The 25,278-nt window shown below is 48.1% G+C and overlaps 2 protein-coding genes and 1 long non-coding RNA gene across 16 annotated transcripts; 2 read left to right on the top strand and 1 right to left on the bottom strand.

Annotated features, from left to right (window-relative positions):
* Positions 1-507: 507 nt before the first annotated feature.
* On the top strand, positions 508-17,342 carry ATOSB (atos homolog B). Of its 14 annotated transcripts, none has more exons than XM_056806029.1 (13): positions 510-683; positions 976-1,005; positions 2,010-2,103; positions 2,742-2,857; positions 4,396-4,443; positions 9,946-10,088; positions 12,644-13,609; positions 14,061-14,119; positions 14,342-14,447; positions 14,608-14,766; positions 15,075-15,143; positions 15,301-15,476; positions 15,908-17,342. In XM_056806029.1, exons 7-13 carry the CDS (start codon positions 12,719-12,721, stop codon positions 16,059-16,061), a joined length of 1,614 nt encoding a protein of 537 aa, XP_056662007.1. In that variant the 5' UTR covers positions 510-683; positions 976-1,005; positions 2,010-2,103; positions 2,742-2,857; positions 4,396-4,443; positions 9,946-10,088; positions 12,644-12,718; the 3' UTR covers positions 16,062-17,342. The 14 variants fall into 14 exon arrangements, with proteins under 14 accessions (XP_056662012.1, XP_056662007.1, XP_056662000.1 ...); XM_056806022.1 differs by having other exon boundaries at positions 4,270-4,443; XM_056806023.1 differs by having other exon boundaries at positions 2,723-2,857; positions 4,270-4,443.
* LOC130455551 (uncharacterized) lies at positions 14,554-15,414 on the bottom strand. The gene is made up of 2 exons (XR_008913608.1): positions 15,319-15,414; positions 14,554-14,805 (listed from the first exon to the last, which is right to left on the bottom strand). It is a non-coding gene; the product is annotated as an uncharacterized LOC130455551 (long non-coding RNA).
* Positions 17,343-20,600: 3,258 nt separating the features above from the next.
* Positions 20,601-24,877, top strand: STOML2 (stomatin like 2). Its single transcript, XM_007498822.3, has 10 exons — positions 20,601-20,750; positions 21,524-21,661; positions 21,964-22,063; positions 22,389-22,447; positions 22,533-22,634; positions 22,860-22,994; positions 23,376-23,520; positions 23,642-23,721; positions 24,027-24,155; positions 24,571-24,877. Exons 1-10 carry the CDS (start codon positions 20,706-20,708, stop codon positions 24,706-24,708), a joined length of 1,071 nt encoding a protein of 356 aa, XP_007498884.2. The 5' UTR covers positions 20,601-20,705; the 3' UTR covers positions 24,709-24,877.
* Positions 24,878-25,278: the final 401 nt, after the last annotated feature.

Genomic DNA, 25,278 nt, shown 5'->3' with positions numbered 1-25,278 from the left:
AGTTTTCTTGGTGTCAAGTTTCTTCATCTGTAAAAAATGTAATGATTGTTACTGAGGAGTTCATCCCTTTCAGTTCTGAGATTTTAGGATTGTCCATGTAAATAAAAACCTTTGCCTCGAAATGGAGAGTCTACACGTAAATACATGTTCTCAGTGGAAAGCCCCTCCAATTTGAATGGATATCCCTAAACTAATTTGAGGAATACATCAGAACCCAAAGCCTGTTATAGCCTCTGCTACAGCCTGAGTCTCTCCTTACTGCACTTCTGACCATTATGCACCAGTCTGGGGCAGAGATGCAGAGGAGGGAGCTGGATAAGCTCTAGCTCCAACTCACCGGGGCTCTACTAGTGCAGTGAGCACAGGTAACCCCGTGGGACCCTGCAACACTTCTGCCTCTGTGTTGAGACACCCCGCGGACAATCAGCAGGCAGGATTCCCAGCTTCAAGCCCCACCCCTTGGGGTCCTGCTCAGCTCTCAAAGGCCAGGCCCCACCCCCTCCCGACCTGTCATCACAGAAGCCGCACGTGGCCGGGGCGGGACATGAAGCAGTCCCCGTGTGTCGCTGTCGCTCCTCGGCTGCAGATTGGCTGAGCACAGCGGGAGGGCTGGCTCGGGCCGCGGGGCCCTTGCCGTCAATCAAGGACCACAGAACCCAGCCAAACCCCGACCTAGCCCAAGGGTGAGCCCAGAGACGTCGAGTCCTCTCAGCAGTCAGCCGGAGCCTGGGGAAGTGGGGCGGAGCTCGGGCAGTGGGGCGGGGTCCGAGGGAGTAGGGTGGGGCTCAGCGGAGTGAGGATAGACGAGGCGGGGCTGAGGGGGAGTTGCAGGGGGAGGGGCGTGGCTCGGGGAAGGGTGGAAGGAAGGGAAGGGGAGGATCTGGGGGAGGGGAAGGGCGGGGCCAGGTGGCGGAGGCTGCGGCTGCTCAGTAACCGCCCCCAACCCCCTATTCTCTTGTCTCTGCCCCTCACTAGGTGCAAAGGGATCGACCACTGGAGCTACAGGTGAGGAAGGAGGGATGGAGGGTGTTGTTGGATAAGGGGGAGGGAATGGATGGAGGGGGCTGGATGGGAAAGAGGTCTGTGGGAAAGCTGGAGGGGGGAGGGGATCTAAGGGGCTTTTGAGGAAGGGAAGGGGTGGGATACTGTATGAGGAAGGGGAGGGGTCTATAGGGGGAACTGGGATAGAAGGGGGAGGGGTCTGTGGGGTGGGATTATAGGAGGAGGGAAAGGGGTCTGTGGAGGTGGGGACTGTTTGAGGAGGAAAGAACGGGGTTGGGGGGTTGTGAGGAGGATGTGATAACTTGGGGGGGGGCATCCAGGAGGATGGGGAGGTCTGTGGAGTGAAAGGGGAGGTCTATTCAAAAGGGGGGAATAGGGTGTCTGTAGGACAAAAGAAAGCCTTTAGATAGAATGGTATGAAAAGAGAGAAGGGATTGTGAAAGATGGGGTCAGCTATGTGAGGAGCGGGAGCTTGCAGACCTCAGGGGCAGCCCTATTTAACCGGACCTGTCATCACAGAATCTCAGTGAACTGGAAAGGGTCCATTGACAAGGTTCTTTGGGGTGAATATTCGACTTTAAGGTGGAAGGAAAAACCTGTAGAAGATCCCTTGGGACAACTCTATGTGAAGAGAAGGGGTTTCTTTGTGTGAGGAAGAGGGGGACTAAGTAAGGTTTGGTTTGGAAAGAGAAGGCTTTATGACATGAGAGGGAGTTGGAGAGAGGGAATATGTCAGAAGGGGCAGAGTAGTAAGTAGGGCAGTATTTCGTGATTAGAGATCGGAGGCCGGATGTGGGAACTTACAAGAACAAACTAGTGGGAAGGCAGGGGTGTGTGCATGAGGAAAATGAGAGGGGTCTATAGAAGGAAGAGAAAAATGGAAGAGGTACCTAGGGAGGAATAGATCTGGAGTGAAGGATGAGGATTGTTTTGTAGAAGCCTGGTAATGGGTGGTAGTAGAAGTTAGAAAGCTGTGTGCCCACAAAGTGCCCCTGCTTTCTCCTCAGCTCCCAGTACCCATGGAACCCCCGGCCAGGGAGGGAGAAGATACTTTCAGCACAAAGCCCTACTCGCCTAGGGGGGTGCTGAGCTCTCACATGGGTGAGACCTGTTGCCCCTGGGGGGACCCTAAATAAGGCTTGGGGGATAATGACTTCAGCCAAATGTGATTATCCAGTAGTGATTACAGTTTCTTTCTCAGTCCATGGTATCTCTAGGAAGCCCTTTCCCTCTCAACTGCCCAGATTTTTTGTCCTTCACCCATCCCTGTCACCCTCCATATACTACCTGGTCCTACCCCCCAATCCCACCCAGGTCCTTTTCAGAAACTCCCTCAACCCGAGTGGTCTGTTCCTCATTGATGTCTGCCACAGTCCCTTGTCTTCCCTACCCCCTGTCCCTGACCTTCCTTTGCCCTGCCCCTTTGTTCTGGGTGTGTTCATTTCCCACTTCCTTCCTAGCCTGGGACTTGGCTGGTTCTTGCCCTCTGCAGGCAAGCTTCATTTTCAGGTGCCTGGGGCCTAGAGACCCTAATAACAGATCTTTGGTTCTACTGATCCTTAGAGGCCATCTAGAACAACCCCTCCCCTTATTTTACTAATGGGGAAACTGAAGCCTTAGAAAAATTACATGACTCACCAAAAGTCAAAAAGGTAGTAAATGACAGGGTCAAAATTCAAACCCAGTACCTTTGACTCCAAATCTAGTACTCTTTCCACAGTACCAATCTGTGTCCATAGGGCTCAGCCTCCTCATGACAGCAGACCTCTTCTGGCCAGGAACTTTCTGGGTAGAATCCAGGCTTCTACCACTTCTACCACTGGGCCCTTGTGGGAGCCATTGAAACTTATATTCTGTAAGTGCAAAGGTTCTTCTCCCTTAGAACATGAACCCTAGAAGAGAGGTGAACTCTCAACTTCAGCTATGGGAAGAAAGAAGGAAGTTACATTATTTTTTGATAAACTCTTCTCACCCACCCAGCAGGGCAAGAATCTCTGCTGATATTGATGTTAAGCCCTATTTCCTCTTGGTGGGAACCCTTTTGGATCCCTATGCAGACTCTGGGAGAGTGTTGAAAGTTCTTCCTTAAGGGCATAAAGGATTTTCCCTTTCTGGATTGGGGGTGGGGTATATGGAAGGGTTCTAGCTGGGGGGAAGAGATGCCTCTGAGGAGATGAATGATGTATGCATAAGGCAGCCTGTGGTGTCAGTGACATGACAAGACTGCCCCAGACCCAAACAAAGGGGGTCATGTTGGTGGGGGGCGGGGTGGGGGTGGGGAGAACAGGCTGAGGCCTGATGAGGATGAACTGATTGCCATGGCAACACTGCTTCCCTGACTGTCTCTTAGAGAGGGTGGGCCTAGGGCAGACAGATTTTCTGGCTTTCTTGTTGGGGGAAGGTGGGGTGCCGGGAGGGAGTAGTGATTTACCAGGTTCAGAAACCTTTGGGGAATGCACAGGTTGCCCAAATAGCCTGGGCATCAGTGACCCTATTAGACAATGTTAGCAGCATAGTCTTTTGCTAGAAGAGGGGAGAGAGCAGTTGTGCCTAAATGTCTATTTTTTGGGGGGTGGGGAACAGACAGTACTAAATATTTTCTATTAGGAGATGGGTAGAATTGAGTAATGCAGAATTTAGAGCTTGAAGGGACCTTTAGAGAATATCTATAAAATGAGAATAATTAGTATCTTGCCCTGCTTATCTTTTAGGATTGTGGTGAGGTTCAAATGAGATAAGAAATGAAATAAGATTAGTGAAGAGCTTTTCAAAGTATACTATACACATATGAGGTGTGAATATGTAGTCCAACATCCTTTTTTTAAAGATGAGGAAACAAGTCCAAAGAGAAGAAATAATTTGTTCAAAGTCAAGATAATAACAAAGCAGGGACTGGAAACCAGGTAGCATCTCTGTCTTCTCCTCTAAACAGGTTGTTACTCTACCCTTAAATGACCACAGAGAGGATAGAACTAGATTGGAACAAGGAAGGAGTTGTGTGGGTACCAAAGAAACTGGCTTGAGGACTGAATTGTCATAGCCTTAGGGGAGAGGGCAGAACCTCTTTCCAAAGAGATTTACTGTTATCTGATAAGATTTGTTTGAAGACAGGAGTGGGGAAGGGGGAGGAAGGTAGTCCTAGATTATTTTATCTCCTTGGGAGCAGGATCTTCTTGATCTATTATACTGAGGAAAATTGAATTTCTGAACCTGGGTAAGCTACTAAGGGGAAGTGAGTTTCTTTGGCTCTCTTCTTTGCTGTTATAGGATGGGTTAAGCAAGAAAGATCAAGATGGCTGAGACTCAGCTTTTGTTCTTCTGCCTCACCCCAGACCAGGGTAAAAGGAAGCCTGGATGCCTTGAGGATTCCTTACTTTCCTTCCTTCTACATAGGAGGAAGACAGTAAAAAGTAAACGATTCCCCTCTCCTGAGACCCTTAGGTGAGTGGGGGGAAAGGGGGAGGGTCAGACAGAGCAGAAACTAGGACTTTTTCAGGAATAGGTTTCCCTAACCCTAATGCCAAGGTTCTTCTTTCAGATTGTGAATGCCTCCTTACCTGTTAGGGAATTATTCCATTTTCCCCCAGGCTGTCTCATTCAGCATCTCCTTTTTCCTGGACCTCTCTTGCATCAGCATCATTGATACTACTGAAGCCAAACAGTGGTATCTCTGAAGGTGGTTGAGTCAGTAGGGCAAGAAGAAAGGATGAAGCTTCTCTATCTTCTCTGTTACTTCCTGAATAGGAAATCTAACCTTAAAGCTCTTTCCCCTCTGCCCACTCCACTAGGAAGGGAGAGATGATGGGTCCAGTAAGGAGAGCATAAAAGATCCTGTGAGGATCAGGTGCTGGGGAGGGAGAGGTACAAGCTGTCTCCTTAGGTTGCCCTTGAAATAACCCTGGTACCTAAAGCCTTTGGAGCTGGGTCTCTCACAGCTGTTAAATCATAGCTATTGAGGTAATTTAAGCATTCCTATATTAACAAAGAAAGGTTTTGGTTTCTGAAGGGTATAATTATTTATTTTTTCTTTATTTTTCCTCCTCTGCTCTAAACTTCTTCCCTCTGAGTTTTCTGCAGATTCATAGATGTGTTTTGCCTAAAAGTTTCTTCAGCTCCACAAACCAGAACTGAATGGCATTTATGCAGCACTGCTTTGGGGAGTATGGGGTATAAGTGGGAGTGGTGGGTGGTAAAGTGACACTTGGTTGGGATTGAGGGCTTCCCTGTCATTTATTCAGTCCAGGCCTGGGCTAGGCCTGGGGCCTTAGTGACTCAGATAGATAAAGGGTGGAGAGTTTCGAGGGAACTTGTGAGTCATGGAGGTGAGCTCCACCACTGGGAGCTGGGCAACTTCTCCAGTTTCCTCCTGCTTTGATGTTGATATGAACCCTCTTCCTCCCTCCCTCCAAATGTTCCCAATTACAATACCTATACTATCTAGATATATATTTCATTCTCCAGAGCCTGTGACCAAGATTTCTAGTGCAAGTTATAGAGTTACTGTTGGGTCCTCTGGGGTATTCTTATCCTGGAATAAGGATCAGAGGACTTAGAAACACATAAATTGTCCTTTTATTCTCCTTATTCCCTCCGTCCTTCTCTTCTAATCCTGTACTGAGATGGGCCCAAATATAAGCAGCCTTCCCTTACAGTGATTGTTGGGATGTGTGAAGGAGGCAATAAAGGTGAGGTCTACTTTGGGTGACTCCTTTCCTCATCTGGGGATGGATGAGTCAGAGATTCACCCTATCCTGGTCAGTATGATCTAGAGGAGTTCCCTGAGGTCAGTCACCAAATCTTTATTAAGTACCCACAAGCTTGAGTGCTTTGTACTGAGAAGGCTAGGTAGGGGGTGGGATGGTCCTCCACTAGGGAAAGAATCAATTTTATTTTTTATCCAGATGTATGATTTCATAGATATAAAGAGCTCCAGGTGAGAAAACTCCCTCTACTAGTATAAATTGGCAACTGTTTTGCAATTTACAGCCTTAGAGAATTTTTAGAGGCCCTGAGAGTTTAAGTATCCTTCCCAGGGTCATAAGGTCGACTTGAACCAAAATCTTCCTCTCTAGGGGCTGTTTAATCCCGTCTCGAAAAATTTAGGGACCTCCCAATCTCTTTCTTGTAATCACGGAGCAGGGTTAGGGCCTTAAATTCTAGGGAACCCTGGAATTTTGTGCCCCCAAAGCTATCTTATCCTATAAGGGTAAATGGTGGGTGGGAAAGAAGCACTCAGCTGAGAACATATGGCGAGTAAGGAGTTAATGAGGGAGGCGGGGTTGGTCCGGGTAGGCTGGCCGCGCTACTGACCAATGGACGTATGACTGAAGAAGAGGGGCGTTCCTGACGAAGTGGTTGCAGCGGAGGTCGGGGGGAGGCCGGCCCCCCACGGACCAATGAACGTGGACTTGGCCTGGTGAAGGGGTGTGGTCGGGAGGAGGGGGCGTGTCCGGTGCAGTGGCCGGGCCCTGGGCCTGGGGGGTGCTGGGCGGGGCGGTCCCATCAGCTGGTAGGAAATGGCCTGTGAGTCAGAGGGGCCGCGGAGCCGGCGGTACGGAGCCGGGGCGGCCCCGGGGAGGGACAGGCGCTGGGAGGGGCACGACAGCAGCTGGGGGGCCGCGAGAGCTGGGGCCAGTGCCGGGGATCGAGCCCGCTAGCGCCGCACCTCCTCACAGACCGAGCCCAATCCACCCTTTGTCTGGGTTGGGGGCCAGCAGAGGGGAGGGGGACCCAGGAGGAGGAGCAGCCACAACAGCCGCGGTTCTGTTTGGGAACGGGGTGAGTTGCAAGGGAACCTTTCAGGAATGCAGCTGGGAAACCTACTTTAAAAAGGTATAACTGGGGGAAGGGGGGGGGTGCGGTATGAAAGAGACCAGTGGTAAGAACCTGCTGAGATCAAATCTAAGGAGCCAGAGGAATTAGAAGGCCTGATGGAAGGTTGGAAGAGCTAGTCTGAAGAGGGTGAAGGAGGACCAGGAATGTTGGAATGAGAGGGAAGTTAGGATTTTCAATCAGCTCCTAGGGGTTGGTGTTGAGAACTTGAATGGACTGTGATGAAGAAGAGTGGCCTGGTGGTCTGGACTGGGGAAAGACACTGGGATGTGTGGGTTAAAGTGAAGGATGGGGGCCTAGGAAACTTAGTTTGGGGATGTGAAATAGGGGATTTGAAAGTTTAGCCTGGGGGCCCTGGAATGTTGGTGGAAGGTCGTAGACTAGATGGAAAAAGAATGAGAATCAAGAGCAAGGAGGAAGATGAAGAGTAGGAGCAGTCCCTCTAGCTTGAAGAAGAAATCCTGGGGAAAGACTGGTAGCTCTCTTTTGAATATGTGCTTCCCCTTATTGGCCAGGTAGCAGAGCTAGTCTCCATATTCTTCCCCCCTTCCCCCTCCCCTTTCTTTGCTGACTTGGTCAAGAGCAGAAGTGGGCAGGTTTAATGTTTATGGGGAGGGGAAGGAAGGAAGAGGCTGGGACTGGGCTCCTGCTCTGCCCTCCCCCAATACTTCTCACTTTGGCCCCAGCAGGTGTCTGAAAGTGCTGCTCCTGTGGTATTCTGGGACTTGTAGTCCTTAGTTTCATGCCCATGGCATTCTGGGAGCTGCAGTCTTTGCAGTCCACAGACTGGCACAGCTGTTTGACACCAGCTGGTGTTTCTGGGTTCCCACCTCCTGTACAGAGGGTGAGGTCCTTGCCTCTCCACTGAATCCCATCCTCCCTCCCCCACACACAGAGGCACCCCTCCCAAGCAGCCTTATGAGTCAGCTTAGAGCCCTGGTCTACATCCAGCCTGGCTCTGTGGTTAGAGAAGGGGGGAACCTTCTGGTTAAAGGGTCTGGTACTCCAAAGGCCACTGAGGGTAATGATCAGATGCCAAGAATGCTGGGGTCACCTGGGGCACCTTGTCATCAGCTGGCTTCCCTGGGAGGAGTTCACAGAGTACCCAGAAAATCAGAGGCTGAGTGGGGGTGGGGATAGGACCTGAAATAATTGCTGTAGGGTAGAAGGCTGAGGACATTTTCCTCGGGGCATATGTTGGTTGGGTCAAGAAGAATTCAATGCTATACTATTTAATTCATTTAGCAACAGTGCTTTGAAGAGCTGTGTTGGGCTGGGGGAGAGGAAGGCAGAATAGAGAAGGCACAAAGTATAGTGTGGAGACACCTCTACCTCCAGAAATATAAACTCGAGAGAATCATCAGATTCTAACAGACCTTATGAAGTGGAAGAGTGAAAGAATTCTTATAGAAACTCTACCCATTATTCAAAGGTCAGCACAATTTCCACCCTCTCCAGGAAAACTTCTCTGACCCTAGTCCATAATGATTTATCCTTAACCACTTCTTTTCACTAGTGCCTTCCAGGGATAGTCAAGTCCCCTTGATCTGAAGTCCCCTGGGCCTTCTCTGTGGTCCAGTGGGTCCCAGCTTCACCTCACCTTGTGGATAAGGTTTGGAAAGGCAAAGAGAAGAGGTAGGGCAGTTCCATCTAGAAGAAAAAGGGATCTTTGGGTAAATCCCCTGGATTCCATTTGAATAGGAACAAAATGGAATTGGTGGGCAGTTTTTCCTCACTTGAGAGGAAACAATTCCCTAGTCCAAGAAGCCCTCCTTAAACAACTCCCTCTGAAATGGGTTCCTAAGTGAAGGATTTTTTTAGTGAGGTGGTAGGGCAGAGGTGGGTGTGGGTCTAGTACATGTGGGACAAATTAGTGAGTGTGAAATTGCGTTTAGTATGCCGGTTGTTTTCTAGAGAGTAAACACAGCTGTCCTGGAGTGAAGGAACCCACCTTCAGAGTGGAAATTATTTTTTTGAGTTTGTGCAAGAATGTTTTGAGGTGGGGTGGAGGCCTTACCCTCTGAAGTAAGGGGGTGGGGCTTAGGTGTCTACAGCTGCAGCCCAGCACTGCTGCCCTCTTCGGTGGCTGCCTTATCTTTAGTTTACAGTGCCCTGGGGGGAGGGGCAGGCCCTGGGAAAGACCGTCCTTCTTAGCTCCCTTACCCCAACCCTCCCCACCCCACCTTCTTTCTCCTTGAGAACTGAGCCTTCTGTTAAAGAGCCAGGCTGCCTGGGAGCCTGTTGGAAACTGCTGGCCTGCCAGATCACTAGCCTAAAGAGCTTGGGAACTGAATGAAGGCTGTGGGGGAAGCGAAGGGTAGGGTCTAACTGGGAGGAGCGCTGAGTCTGTCCAGAACTGAGAGGAGGGAGGAGTGGGGGTGGGGTTAGGAAAGGAAGAAAACTGGCTTGAGATTTGCAACTTGGGGAGTTGGGGAGGGGGGTGTAGTAGAGACAGCCGACCTCTCTGGCCTTAGTGCTCTAGGTAAGGAGTTTACTTTTGGAGACTGACAGGAGAAATCAGCCTAGTGACAAGTTGTTTCTGTTTGTTCAGCATTTCTTTGAATGTCGGAGGGCTTGGTGGGGGTGTGTGGTGTGGGTGGAGGGAAACTGAGGCAGAGACAAACTCGGCTATTATACAGTCACCACTGGTACTGGGTAAAGAGTCTTAGCACTGGAAGGAATCTTAGAGGTTATTTAGTCTAGTTCCACTTGCAAGAATCTCTTTACCTTTGTCTGTTCTACCTTTGCTTTAATGGAAATCACTGTCGTCCCAATAAGGAAGTTTGTTTCATTGTTGGACAGCCCTAGTTAGAAAGTTATTTTTACTGAGCCAAAATCAGCCTCCTTGAAAATTCTACTTACTGATCATAGTTTGTCCTTTAGTATTACACAGAGTAAATCTAACTCCTCTCTTTTGAATAATAATCTCTCATGCATTTAAGGAAAGCTAGTATTGTCCCCTAACTATTAACTTTAATAACTGTAACATCCCCAGTTTGAGGGAAGTCATTGGGAGTTCCTTACTTCTCTCAGGGAAGGGAGATTGGGTTAAAGAGAGCCTGGCCTTGTGGCCCCTTGAATCCTGACTCATTTCTTTGCTTTTCTCTTTAGAGTCCCATTTGAGCCAAGGAGCTGCCCGGGATGGTGGCAGTGACCGTGCCAGTGGAGTGGGCATGGGCCAGACTACCAGCTAGTGGAGAAGAGCAGTTGGAAAGGGGGATTAGAGAGCCAGGCAAGGGCCCCCCTGCAGCGTGGTGAGTGCTGGGTCTCAGAAGGATGGATAGACACTCACATTAAAGTTATCTTTCTCCTCCAGAACAGGGACTGGATTTCTTTCTCATGAAAATCTCCCTGGGCCAAGACCAATCCTTTTTTACTGGTTATCTACTATGTGTACAGAGGAGCCACAGAGGCTTTTGCTGTGTGGAATTGGATGTGAACAGAAAAAGCATAGTGCTTACCCTCAAGGAATTTCCAGTTTAGATGGAGAGACAGGATTTAGGCTGGAAGAAACTTGAGAAAATTGAAACATCATCAAGTGCAAAATCATCAACATCCAGGTCCCCATTAGTGCGAATGATTTTTTTCTCTTTCCTCAGGTAGTTGCATTATTTAAATTTGTACTGCATATTTCCATTGTGCTAAAAAGTTACATATTTTACATAATTATAACTTCTAATAAGTGTGAACAGAAATCCATAGAACCACTTCAGGGGGTATTAGTTAATCAAACTAATTAGGACTTCCTTGTACTACAGATAAAAGTACTCAATGACTGGAAGTAGATAAAAAGTAATGGGAATGATGAGGTAGTGGAGTTCATCTAGGCTCCCTGAAGGTTGTGAATTTCAAATTAGACTTGAAGAGATATAATTCACTTAGAATGGTAGAAGAGAAAAATCATTCTAGGTAGAGAGACTACTGTATGAAAAGGTACCAACTGGAGTAGAAGAATGTTACTGGTTTGGAATGACTCAAGGAGGGGAGTGTTATAAGAGGAATTTCCATTCCAGCTAACATCTTCTGCATGCCTCATTCTATGGTAGATAGTAGAAGAGATGCAGGAGTAAAAGACATGGCCTTTGCTCTTGAAACTACCTTCAGACTCTTCATTGCTTAATCAACTTAATAAACTTTTACAAAATCCTTATCTTAGTGTTCTAGACCCTCACAGATTAGGGCCCAACTTCCCTTTCTGGTCATATTTTTCCATTATTCCTCTTTATGTACTGTCCCTTCCAACTAAATTCATTCTTCTTGTTCCCTGACTTTGTTTATGCTGTCCTCTCTGCTTCTAATGCATTACCTACTTTCTCCCACCCTACATCTGTTAAAATCCCTCCCCCTCTTCAAGGCTCAATTTAGATAACAGCTCTTCTATGGTGTTTTCTTTGATTTTCCACTCCCCCATACTACCACTCTCCCCTCCCAAAAATCCCACCCTTGGAAATACCTTCTTCTGCTTTCTCATAGCAGTTAGACAAAGTCTAACTTCTGCAATACTTATTTTTATATAACTATCATTCCTCCCAACTAGATTGTAAACTCATTAAGTAGGAGTTATGTTTCTTTAATATTTGTGTATCTAGCACAGTGCACTGCTCAAAGTAGATGTTTACTATGTATTGATTTGAATTCAATCCAGTTAGGGAAAATTAAAAAAACAAACTATAAATGGATGAAACAACTGAGCCCAAGTATAAGATGATCTTTAGATAAAGGCATGATGGGAACTGTGGGACAAACTGTAAGTTAAAGGGCTAAGGAAGGTGCAATATTGGATGCAATGAATTTTAGAAAAGTTTTGTAGAGATGATGAGTATTGATCTTATCTTGAAGAAGTCTAGGAATTGGGAATCTAGAGAAGATAAGCTTTCTGGCTAGGTGGGGAGTTAGGCAGCTAGGTGGCATAAGAGAGACTAGATTGATGAGTTTGGAGTCTGGAAGATTTGAGTTTGTCTTGCCTTAAACACCAGCTGTGTGACCTAAGGAAAGTCAATCTCTCTGTGCCTCTGTAAAATGAAGGATTTGGGCTCCATGTCTCTAAGGTCCCTTCCTGCTCTAAATCTATGATCTTATGATGCTGTAAAATGAGAATGAGCCTTGAGGGTGAGGGAGTAGAAAAGAATGTATATAAACTGTTTCTGTCCAATTGGAATGTAGATATTGGGGAGAGACAAAATTGGATAGTTAAGGGAGAAGAGAGCAATTAATAGAGGGCTATGATAGCTAGGCTGTTTGAATTTTATGCTAGAGGCTATAGGGATCCATCCTGGGTTCTTGGGCATGGGGTGGCATGATGAAAGCAGGAAGAGTTGTCAGATAGCAATATGGAGTGAGAGGAGACTAGAGACCCCTGTCTAGCTTAGTAAGAGGCTGTTTGCATAACCAGGTTATAAGGTGAGGTAGGCAGCTGAGTTTGTAGCCCTGCAAATATTGAGGAAAGGTCAAATTTGAGAAGAATTTCAAAGAATAGAAGCCAGATTAGATAAAAGAGGTGAAGATGAAGATTTCTAGCCTTTGGGACTAGGAAAGGAGTGGAAATAAATGGGCAAGATGAGAAAGAGTGACAAACTCAGGCTAAAGATGTTTTATTTTATGTCTGTTCAGTGTGGAGATGTCTTTTGGGCAGCTGGGTTTGTGGGTCTAACGTTTAAGTGAAAGACCAGAGATGTAGGTATGGGTTTGAGAGGTCAAGAGCATGACCTTTACTCATTTAACCTTCTGCTTCCAAAGAGGTAATTCAAAGACCAAATCTGGGACATTAGACAGGAAGGTAACTTCTTTTCCCTTTCTTCTTACTTTCTAGATGTGCCCAGGACCCCCAGCCCAGGCCCAAAGCAAAGGCCTCCTGGGGAGACTGCTCTGACTTGAGGGGAACTCCATGCGCCACGTGCAGGTGGAACCAACGCCATCCCCTGAGCCTGGCCCCTCACAGCCCCCAGCTGGGCAGAGGGGCCGGAGGGGTGGGCTGCTCATGGGCTTCAGCCAAGCAGGAGGGACTGTGTCCCAGGGAGTCTACCAGGTGTCTGTCTTTTCCCCTCTGGCCAGCCCTCCTGAACCCCGTAGGGCCCTGAAGCGGCCAGGACCCCCTACTGAAGGTGTCCGTGAGGCAAAGAGAGGTCCAGGGCTAGCGGGTAGGGAAGGACAACCCCTTGAGGAGCCAGCCACTTTAGGGCCATTGGATCCTGGGCTGGGCCTGGGGCTGGGAGGGGCAGGTCAGCACTTCTCACACCGTGGCCTCCAAGTTGTGGAGCATCGGGACAGCCCAACTCCACCTAGAACTACTGGGGCCTGGATTTCCCCTGGGCCTCTACCACATGCTTCCTATAGCACTTTGCACACCAGAGACTGGGGCCCCCCAGAGCCTGGGGGGAAGGCGGGCCTAGATGAGGCCCCTGGGCCAGTGACACCTTCTGGCCAGCTGCACATACTTGATGCTGATTTGCACAGTCTTGCACAGAAAGGGGAAGAGGACCCAGGACCTGAGATGGGCAATGGGGGTAGCCCCTGGCCTGGGGAACCCCCCGGCACTGCCAATGGACACAGCCCTGAGCATACTCCCCCAGGCCCAGCCCCCCCAGGGCCCTGTCCTGCCAAGCGACGGCTGCTCCCAGCTGGAGAGGCCCCTGATGTCAACTCTGGAGATGAGGGACCAGCCCCCCGAAGGCATAGGGCTGCTCCTTCTGGCCCTCCCCCTGCTACCCGAAGTACTGATGCCAAAGCTGCGCCATTCTGGAACCACCTGCTGCCCATATCCAGGGAGCCAATGCAGGTGAGCTCTAGGTTGGGGAGGAAGCATCCAGCCACAAGTATGCCCTTCAGTAAGTGTCCTGGCCTTTGTTTGTTTGTTCAGAGAGTGCCACTCTAACCCAATCCACTCAACCCTTTAGAAAGAAACAAGCCATCATACATAACCACTTGGGACTTTTTCTCTGGAGCTAATATGGCAAACTTTTGTGGATAAAGAACTGGACTGCTGTCCTGTCCCTGCCCACATGTCCCCACAGATATTCTAGGTCCTGTTTCATCTTTGTACTTTATCCTTGACTATTTCCCTGTCTCTTAATTAATGCCTTTGCTCTCTGGGAATAATAGTGGTTTGGTTTAAGCAGAGCTATCCTGGCAATGTTTGCCCTTTGAGCTCCATCTCCTTCTCTCACTCTGTTCTGATTCCCCACTTCTTACAAGTCTGGGCCCTCTTTTCCTCACCCTGTCCTTTGCAGGGCTTGGCAGACTGCAGTCCTACAGGGCGAAGACTGAAAGGTGCCCGACGTTTAAAACTGTGAGTGTTTGACCTCATTTCTTGCCAGTTTGGCACAAAGTTGCTCCTTTTCTTTCTGCTTATGTCATATGAGTATTTAGTCCAGTTAGCCCCAGGAACGGGGGAAGAGGGGGTGGATGTTTCCTGGAGATGCTTCAATGGTAGAGGAAAGGTAGTAGGTAGGGGAGAGTAGCTAGGGGATAAAAGGACTATTGAATAGTCTCTTCCTCTCCCCCTATGAAGGAGCTCTCTGCGAAGCTTCCGGAAGGGGCCAGGCCTGCTGATTTCTCCCAGTGCCCCCCATGTTCCTACCCTTGCTGTCAGCCGCACCCTGCTAGGCAACTTTGAGGTACTGACTCCCCTGGGCTCCGGAAAGGCACTATGGGGGAAGGGATAAATTTCTATGGAAAGGGGGCCCTGGGGAAAGATTGTTTTAAGGCAGTGGTGGAAAAGGGTTGGTTTTTCTCCTTTTAATACGCTGTCCCTTTCAACGTCCGACATTGACATAGGAGTCATTGCTTCGAGGTCGATTTGTGCCATCTGGCCACATTGAGGGCTTCACTGCTGAGATTGGGGCCAGTGGTTCCTACTGCCCCCAGCATGTCACCCTACCTGTTGCTGTCACCTTCTTTGATGTCTCTGAGCATAGTGCCCCAGCCCCCTTCCTGGTAAGGACTGCTTGACTCTGTTTTACAATCTCTAGAAGGCTGGGAGTAGATGGGTGGAGGGAAGGGAAGGAGAAACAGGACAATCATCAGATGATGACATTTTCCCCTCCTTCTTTCTCCTCCCTTGAAATTTGGTGGACAGGTCTAGGGTTATGAGCTTTGGTGATTGGAAAGGGATGGAGCTTATGGATTTGAGGAGGGGGGTCTAGGAATAAGAAATTGGGGAGTTATGAGTTTGAGGGGGGACTCTGGGCTCCTGGGGGCCTTGGTCTTAGCTGATGGCTCCATGGCTCCTCTGGAATTCCCAGGGCGTCGTGGACCTGAACCCTCTGGGGAGGAAGGGCTATAGCGTTCCCAAGGCGGGCACCGTTCAAGTGGTGAGTCTGCCCCTTGGGGAGAAGATGGGTGGCAGCAGGCTCTCCCCAACCCTACAATATGAGTTTAGTGTGGGAGGGGATGGTGGGATGGCCTCCTAGAATTTTTCTTGATCCTTCTTCCCCTGCCCAATCCTTCCCTCCCATCCCTCCCCCCCAGACCTTATTTAACCCTAACCAGACGGTGGTGAAGATGTTCCTTGTGACCTTTGACTTCTCGGACATGCCTGCTGCCCATGTGACCTTCCTTCGCCACCGACTCTTCCTGGTGCCTGTGGGTGAAGAAGGCAGTGTGAACCCTACTCGACGCCTCCTCTGCTACCTGCTACACCTCAGGTAGGTCAAGGATATGGAGAGAGTAGGGAGGCAGCTACTAGTGGACTCTGGTTAGAGCCCCAGGCCCAGAATCAGGAAGACCTGGGTTCAAATCTGGCCTAACACTTCCTAGCTGTGTGACTCTGGGCAAGTTACTTAACCTCAATTGCCTAGCTCTTATTGCTCTTCTGACTTAGAACTGATACTTAGCATCTTCAGTTCTAAGGCAGAAGGTAAAGGTTTTTAAAAAAATGGATATAATTGGGAAAACTCAGGTCTTTCCCACCTTGATTTGATCCAGACCTTAGATACAATTTCCTTTTATACCTTTATATCTCTTCCCTAGTTCTTCTATTTCCCTTTTGATTGCCTCTATCTTTCCACTCCAATCATCTTGGTTCTTCCTCCCGTGAATTCGTATTTTGCTTCTCTCTCCTTTGTACCCCAAACAGGTTCCGAAGTTCTCGTTCTGGCCGGCTGTACCTACATGGGGACATCCGCCTCCTCTTCTCCCGTCGGAGCCTGGAACTAGACACAGGGCTCCCCTATGAGCTGCAGGCCTTGACAGAGGCCCCCCAGAATCCTCGTTATTCACCTTTGCCCTGACTGCCCAGATGAAAAGCAGGCCTTTCCAAGGACACTGGCCTACTCCATCTTCGACTCCCTGGGCCTGAGGAGAGAGAGGCAGGTCCTCCAGGCCTGAATTAAAGGGACAGCCATACTCAAGATTGAAGTATTGACCATTTGGTGTTTGAAACTCCTGTCCTCCATCTTCCAGCTAATTAAAGCCCTGCTCCAGGTTCACACACACTCTCTCCCCTCCCTTTTGGCTTTCCAGCCACTACCCTAGATGGTGAAGAAGGGAAATATCCCTAATGTCTGGAGTTGTAGGGGGTGGGGCCTTCTCCAAGTTCTGTAGAGCTTAGGAACACAGGCCTATCAACCTTTTCCTCAGCTTTCCCTTCCCATCCTGGGCAGGGGCCACCTCTTGTTTTATTTATTGCTAATTTATAATTTATTCAATTGGAACTGCTTTGTTGACCTCCAAAACCTGACAATTGACATTGCTCCACCCATCTCAGATACTGCCCTAACCTTTGGGTTTGAGCAGACTGATCTCTGCTAAGGTGAATAGAGCTGCCCTCTATTGGTTAGGGACAGCGATGCTAGGAGGAAGAAGAGAGTATAGCAGAATGGTATGGGGGTGGCCTTACTCCATGTGCCTGAGGGCCAGAGTAGAGGTGTTATCCTGAAGAGACTGGGTCAGTAGCCAAAGACCTAGTTTCCCTACTTCCTGTTCTCCCTTACCTTGCCCCATGAGGCCTCCCAGAAACCAAACGTGTGTGTGTGTTTGTAAAAGTAAGCCACAAGGGGGGAATGGGCACTATATTCCAATGTGCCCTTTCCCTTCACTGTCCATCTCTCCCACCCTTGGGGGGGGGCGCCCAAGTGAAGAGAGAGAGAGGGGTGTGTGTGAGTGTGTGTGTGTATGTGTGTGTGTGTGTGTGTGTGTGTGTTTGGGGGCAGTGGGGTGGAAGAGACATGGCTAGGGTTGAAGAGTCAGGGCCAAGAACAAGGGCTCTCCTCCTTCCCACTTCTTGCCCAGGGAAAGGCTGAGCCCTGGACTCTGACCCACCTACCTCAGCTTGGGGGAGGAATGGCCCCTGCACATTTGTGTTATGGTTGCTGTGGTTCCTGGCTGTCTGTTCCCCCTGGACTGTACCCTATCCTGGACCCTGACCCAGCCCCAGCCCTGCCTCCTGGGGATGAGTGTAGGGGAACAAACATTTGCAGAAACTTGAAAATCAGAGGAATAAATTGTACCTGGTACTTTTCTTAAAAAAAAAAAAAGAAAAGAAATTTAATAAATTTTGTTTGGAGACATGACTTGAGCCTCACACTTTTTGCTAGAAATTGAGTGGGGAGTACAGACCTTGGAAGAATGAAAGAAGAAGTTGGTCAAGAGCAGATATTGTGAAACTTTTTAGGGCTTTTTCGAAGGTGTCTTCATAACTAAAACCTCCTGGCCCGCGAAAAGTTTTAAGATAGGAAAATAGAAACAGGATAGAAGTTTTGAATCATGCGAAGGGCGTGAAAGAGCTGACCTTAGAGATGTAAATAAACGAGTCAGTAATCAATTATTAATATTCGGGAGCCACAGCCTGCTCCGACCACTGGACGTTACTATCCAGGCTATTCCCATCCAATGATCCCAATTTAACATTGCACTGGCCAGAGGATAACACTAGCTCAGTAGGAAAGGAGATTAGAAACTAAAGGAGTTAGATAACGCTAGGTATTAGCATTGGCAAAGAGAGAGACAGGGAGGCCTGACTGAAGGGTCAGGCCTCAGGGAAAAAGATAGAGAGGAAAGAGAAAGGGGAGAAGTTGCTCCTTTGCAAACCTGTAGATGTCCTCCAAGTGGCCAAGCTGGCTGCTTCCTGTTCCTTTTATTCTCTTTTGATATACAAATGAACTCAATGCATATTGATCAGTTACATGATGCCTCAATACATATGGATGAGTTACCTAGTGTATTGCCATTGGATAATTGCAAATTATGACAAGGTGAAGGTGGGGTTATTATCCTCAGGTGAGTGAGACCGGAGGAAGCTAGGTTTCGAGCCCTAACCTCAGCCAAGCTGGGAATAGAGCCCATTGCCATTCGCAGGATGGCCATGTGCTCACTCACAATCCTTGTCTCTCCATAATACCTATGGGCTGGACTGCTACAATAACACAACTCAGAATGTTAGAAAAGAGGTCTTAGAGAAAATTTACTGTAACCTCATTATAAAAGAAGTAGGCCTACAGTGATGAAATTAATTTTTTGATCATAGGGACAAGATAGTAAGTAGACTTGAAGGCTGGGGAGTAGCCAGAGAAATGGTAGGAGGATTTATCTCTGGAAGGCTCAGTTACGGGTTCTGTAATAATAGCTATCTTTTAAATAGTGCCTATTATATGTTGGGCACTGTGCTAAACATTTTACAAATAATACCTCATAATCCTTACAAGAATTCTAGGAATTAGGTGCTATTATCCCCAATTTCTAGTTGAAGAAACTGAGGCAGATCACAGAGTCACACAACTAATAATGCCTGAGACCAAATTTCAACTCAGTTCTTCCTGACTCCAGGTTATGTTAGAGGGAGGGGGAGGCAGGAGATTCCTCTAAACCCCACCATATCTACTCAAAGTCTTAGCATTCATTCTGAGCTTCTAGATTGAGCATAGGTATTTGTTGGCTATTTGTCATTCCATACCTGGAGTTAGAATTACCTCAATTTTTGGAAGCTAACCTTGAGTCTAAGTGTTTACCTGGTGGTACAAATATAACAAATAGTTATTAAATACCTTCTGTGTGTAGAACTATGCAAGATTCTTGAGGGGAAGGGTCAACCACACTCCCATAATAATAATACCTAACATTTATATAGTGTTTACTGTGTGCCAGGGACTGTGTACTTACAATTATCTCATTTGATCTTCACAACAATCCTGGGAGGTAAGTGCTATTATTATCCTTATTTTATAGATGACGTCACAGAGCTAGTGCCTGAGGCTAGAGTTGACCTCATCTTCTGACTCCTAATTTCCTGTCTTCCTAAATACAGCCCTCTCCTGTGCTAGTGTTCTTTTCCACATAAATATGAGCACATTATTCTGAATGTTACACTGGTGAAGCTCAAAATTGAGTAGAGAGATGGCAATAATGAGAAATACCTAAGGATGGCCCATGTAAAATAAAATTGGTAAGAGAAACCAGCTTGTGGATGGGGAGGGTAGAACACAGGGAAGGCTTCAAGGAACAGGTATTATTTGCAACGGTTTTAAGTGATGGATAGGACTATAACTGGGAAAGGCAGTGGGGCTAGAGTTCTGGGGAAGTGTAACATTCTAGGTATAAGGAACAAGAATCAAGTAGAAAAGGGTATGGCGTGTACTGGAAGCAGTGAAGGGTCTAGGTTCTAGGAACACAGATCACATTACATAGATCATATTGAGCATATTGAGCAGAGTGGTATGAGAAATGACTAGAAATATATGCCAGATTGTAGAGGACCTTAATAATTATTATTCTGAGTTTGAATTTCACCCTGCAGAAGGGGATGCATGAAAGGGAGCTTTTAGCATAAACAGAGGTAAAGAAGATGCTTCTCAATTTTGTGAAGGATGGCATGAAAGGTGTAAGTCATGGAAGGTCATTATGCCTTACAGGAAACTAGCAATAAAGAGGGAATTAGAGGTGATAGACAGGATGGGAGAGATTCTAGAGAAGATGCAGAAGTTGGCAGATGTGGCTAAAAAAAGATTGGGGAAAAAAATCAAGAGATGAAAGATTGGGAGAATTGTACCAGGACAAATAATGAAGATATAAGAAGTGGAAATCCAGCCTATGGTTTCAGGAAGATGAGTATCAGGTTCATGTTTTGTTTTCATTTTTTGCCTATGGAGGATTCTAGACCTGGAGAGCCAGTAAGGAGCTGTGGTAGGTAACTAGGAAGCTCTGTGATTCCCGTGGCTCTTCCCATTCTCTGGTGAGGAGAGAGAAAGCCCAGGGTCGAGGGGAAGCCAAGACCCAGTCACCAGGGTAACTGCAGATGCCCAGTCGCTATGGCAACAAGGAACCAGGTCAACACTGAAAGTGGAGGAGGGGTGCTGGTCACCTCCTAAAGCGTCACTCTGGCAACCTCGTAGCGCCTTCACTTAGGGACACCATAACAACTCTTAACCCACCTCCCGTCACACATGCCCGCGCGCACACACACACACACACACACACACACACACACACACACACACACGTTCCTCCCCCCCCACCCCCAACAGTATTAAGAGGCCCAGGCAAGTAAACGGAGATCTGGAGATGAGTTGGGGAAAGAATGAAGGCGTATGGTTTTTCAGGTCACCAATAAACTGAAGGGTCTTTAAGACCTTTTCTCCCACTGGGGCGGGACACCAGGGAAACATCTCTGCTGGGGCTTACAGATCTGAGATAGGGGGACACCGTGAGGGGTAGGGAACTGGGCAGGAACCTGTCACAGCAAGGGTTTCACTTTCCAGGGAATAGTTTGGACCCTTCACTGCCGAGCGTCAGTGATTGGCTCCGAGACCGAGCGATAGAAGGAAATGTTTCCGGAGGGGGAATATAAGGCGGTGCACCCAAGCCGGGGATCGGGAGGTTCTGTTCTAGGCCACGTCTCGTTGGTTCCGGAGGTCAGGTCGCGGCGGTGTCTGTGGTGGGAGATGCTAGTGCGCGCTGCGCGGGGGGCCGGGGCCCTTGTGCTCCAGGTGAGAATGAGGCAAAGTCTCCTCCCCTAACCTTTTACCGGCAGTTGGGTCATGAGGCTGAGGTCGTGCCCCTACCCCCTTACTATCTGGGGACGGTGGGGGCGGGATACGTTACTGCTCGGGGAAAATCTGTGAGGTTACATCACACCCATACACGTGTGTATGTGGATGGAGGGGGTCAGGTGGGTCGGAGTGGGGTGTGCTCCACGAGCCGCAGCTCTTGGTATCTACTTCCGGTCCCTGTCCTACGGTGCCTGTGCCCACCCATGCTGCCTGCCCTGTTCTCAAGCTCTCCTGTCTCCCAAGTGGCTTACCTGCCCATCCCATCCTCCCACCTCCTCCTTTTTCTCTTACTCAGGATTCCTGCTGTAACCCCACATCCCTTCTTTTGTTTCTCCCACCCCTGCTGCCACCCCATCCCCATTCCCTCTTCCCCCATCTCTTTAGAAAAAGATCTCTTCTGGCTCGAAATTAATGATGCCATGAGCTTGTATTCCCTTTTTGTCATATATCCTTACTCATTCACCTCTTGTTATCCTCCCACTCTGTGGCCATTTTTTGGCCTGTACTTACCTGGGACAACTGAACCCTCTTTTGGAAACTGCTCCCTTTTCTCCACACGTGTCTATTACACATAAGCATGAAAGTACCTTGTCATCACACAAGTTACTTTTCTTTCTTATCCCTGCTGTCCCTAAACTCCAATCTCCTGTTTTATCTATTCTCCCTAGCTGCCTTTTCCCTGCCTTCTTATCCGCTGTTATTTTCTCCAGGGGCCCAGGGCCTGGTTGGGCCTCACTCAGTACCGTGCAGCATCCGGCCTACCCAGAAATACGGTTGTGCTGTTTGTGCCTCAACAAGAGGCATGGGTGGTAGAGCGGATGGGTCGATTCCACCGCATTTTGGACCCGGTGAGATTTCCCTTTTCCTTTCCCCTTTTTCTTGGAGAATAGATGGAGGGAACACTGTTTTGATTATGAGTATATAAATCATTTGCTTACTTTCTATGTGGGAAGCACTGTGCAAAAGAATTGGAACATAAATAGAAAAGTATGACAGCCTCTATTTTCAAGGAGTTTACCTTCTAATGGGGGGAGACAACACATATCAATTATCAAGAGGTGCCTAAAGACTGAATGCTCTGGGGTAGGGAATTGTTCCTTCAGGGTCTCAATTCCTACCACATTCCCTGACTCATCCCACCCTTAACCAGGGCTTGAACATCCTAATCCCTGTGCTGGATCGGATCCGATATGTACAGAGCCTCAAAGAGATTGTCATCAATGTTCCTGAACAGTCAGCTGTAACCCTTGGTGAGGAGGGCACCCTTCCTTGGGCAAAAGGCACAAGGAGGGTGCCAAGGTTCAAAGGAGAGCAACCACTGTCATCTTATATGTATGAGTGTAACTGTGTGAAGGGATATATTAGTGTGGGCAGCTGTTTAGTGAACATGTAAATATAAATATGACTGTGAGCATGGGAGGTCTGAGGAGCAATTGTCAAGATAGGGAAAACTAAGAGATGAAGTGGGGGAGGGGTACAGTAAGGAGGGAAAGAGGGTTTTGGGGGGAGTCCTAGGAGCTGTGGGATGGAGAGAGAGGGACTAAAGACACTCACCTCTACACCCCCACCCTCTAGACAATGTGACACTACAGATTGACGGAGTCCTTTACCTACGCATCATGGACCCTTACAAGGTACTCTCCTACTTCCAACTCTATGGGCAGTTTTTGTGACTCCTCATCTCAGAGGTAATGTTCCCTATCACAAACCTTTCCCTAGGCAAGCTATGGTGTAGAAGATCCAGAATATGCAGTAACCCAGCTGGCCCAGACAACTATGAGAAGTGAGCTTGGAAAGCTGTCATTGGATAAAGTTTTTCGAGTGAGTGGAGTCAGGTTACAGTATTTGGTTGAGGTGGGGCAGGGAGTGAGGGGTAGTAAAGGCTCCTTTATCCATTCCTTGCTCTGTTTAGTCTTCCCATGGAGTCTTGGTGGTGTGAGGGAAAGTCAAAGAAGGATGTCATGTTGTCTGCCTAGCCTTGCTCCCTAGGACAGGGTGCCCACTGAGGTAAGTAAGATGTTACTTATAGTCTTTTCCCCACTCTAGGAACGAGAATCCCTGAATGCTAGCATTGTGGATGCCATCAATCAGGCCTCTGATTATTGGGGTATCCGCTGCCTCCGCTATGAGATCAAGGATATCCATGTACCTCCCCGAGTCAAGGAGTCCATGCAGATGCAGGTTGGGGGAGTGAGGGTTTGGTTCCTGGAAAGGTAGGGAGGGCCAGAGCTGGAAACCATAGGAACTGGGAAGGAACTGCACCTTTGGTTTTAGAGACATGAATCATCCTGTTCAAAAGCTTAGTGAGAAAGGCAGTGGGTTTCCTGTTTCTTAGTCCCTGATCTTTTTTTTTCATCTTTCATCTTCCTGGGGAGGCTCTTTTGGCAGGGATTGTTATTATCCATGTCTGAGTTCTCCAGCCTTGTTTTTACATTCCCCCTTCCCCCCCCAATGACCTTGGGATGAGGGTGTGGCTATGTCTTGGTTTGAGCACTGTTCTTGATAATCTGAGAACTAGGTCGGTCCCCTTGATGACTTTGGGGTGAATGGTCTTGCTTCCAGGTAGAAGCAGAACGGCGGAAACGTGCAACGGTGCTTGAGTCAGAGGGAACTCGGGAATCTGCCATCAATGTGGCTGAGGGAAAGAAGCAGGCACAGATCTTGGCCTCTGAAGCAGAGAAGGCTGAGCAGATCAACCAGGCAGCTGGTCAGTGATGGGGGCTGGGTGAAGAGGTGTCTGGTTTGGGGAGACTTTTGTCCTTTTAGTGACTCTGGCCAGGAACAGATTTTCATTGTGCCCTGTGACGGTTAGCTCTTGCTTCCACCAGGAGAGGCCAGTGCAGTGCTGGCCAAAGCAAAGGCCAAGGCTGAGGCTATACGGATTCTGGCAACAGCTTTGACACAACACGTGAGTGAATTGTTGGGAGGTAAGGTAGGAGATTCCTTGTCTGACTCCCTTAGGACATACACAGGTGCTCCCCATCTAGTTTTTTGAGGTTCTCTTGACCCTATGTCCCCTGTAATCTGAACTTATCATTCCTGACTGTCTATCTCCTGTGACCTTTTATCTCCCACTTCCTATAACTTAACCTTCTGACCCTATGCCCTTGTGAGTAGCTTCTGTCTTTAGCTATCCTCTATTTTCTAATCTGATTTTCTATGGCCCCTTAAGTTATTTATACTTTTTTGACCTCATGTCTTTGGTGACTACAGAATGGAGATGCAGCAGCCTCTCTTTCAGTGGCTGAGCAGTATGTCAGCGCTTTCTCCAAACTGGCAAAGGATTCCAACACCATCCTGCTACCTTCTAACCCTGGAGATGTCACTAGCATGGTGGCTCAGGTTAGAATCTTCCCCCAGCACGCTCCCCATTTTAGCTGAATTCTATCAGAAGTCTAGAGTAATTTCTCAGGTTGCTCTAGGAAGGCGCCCTCCAGATGTTTTTTCCAGCATCCTCCACCCCTTCCCTGAAGGTTCCCCTTTTGAGACTCAAATCCCCAATCAAAAAGGATTAAATCTTCTTGGGAGAGACAGATAGGGACCTTATCCTTCCCACTTTCAAGTTGTATAGCCTTCTTCCCAAAGAAACATCTGTTACCCACCTCAAATAAAGGAATGATCCTTTACCATAGTCCTCATTTCTCCCCCTCAGCTTATGTCTGCAATGCCCAGTGGCATCTGCCCCTCACATCTTCCATGTCTTTGTTCCCTCTCTATTTTTTTCTAATCTCTTGTTTTTGTTTGTCTCCAATCCCAGGCTATGGGTGTATATGGAGCCCTCACCAAAACTTCCACAACTCAGGCACCAAGCTCAGGCTCTGATGGAAGCATCAGGGTCGCCCAGCGTGGGAATGCTGGTCTGGAAGATGAGCTGGAACGTGTAAAACTGAGTTAGCAGAGCCTAGCTTGGCCAATGGGACCTAGGAGACCTGGGGAAAACTTCTGGTCCAGGATCTACCCTCAACCTCCTACCCTCGACATTTCTGGACCCTTCAGCCAAGATTTTGGTTTTATTTTTTTATTTGAACTTTAATCATGTAATAAATGCATCTAGTGGGACACGAGCAAGAAGCAGCCTCATTGTCTTGGAATTTGGGGAAGTTCAGGAAACTGCTTTGTTTATGGGGCTCTGGATTGCCCTTTTCCTGCATATTCCCACATCCATGTTGTCAGCTAGGAGCACTTCTCTTCCTTCAAAAGTTTGATACCATTATGGGAAGTAGGCAGATGTCACATTTTTAAAAGGATCACTGGAAATCTTCAACATTACTTCTGCTTCATTCCCTGCACCCACTGACCCACTCTACTGCTCACACAGAACTCTCTATGGGGGAGGACAGATTTCATTTTCCAGCATGCAGAGTGGTCTCACCCATGATGCATGCTGGGGATTGTGGTCTGCATCACATTGCTGAGAGGACTGGGAACAGAAAGTAGATCCATATTGTTCCTTCATTTACCCGTT

The sequence above is a fragment of the Monodelphis domestica genome, chromosome 7 (assembly GCF_027887165.1).
Source record: "Monodelphis domestica isolate mMonDom1 chromosome 7, mMonDom1.pri, whole genome shotgun sequence".
NCBI lineage: Eukaryota > Metazoa > Chordata > Mammalia > Didelphimorphia > Didelphidae > Monodelphis > Monodelphis domestica.
This window is presented reverse-complemented; position numbering and strand designations above follow the sequence as displayed.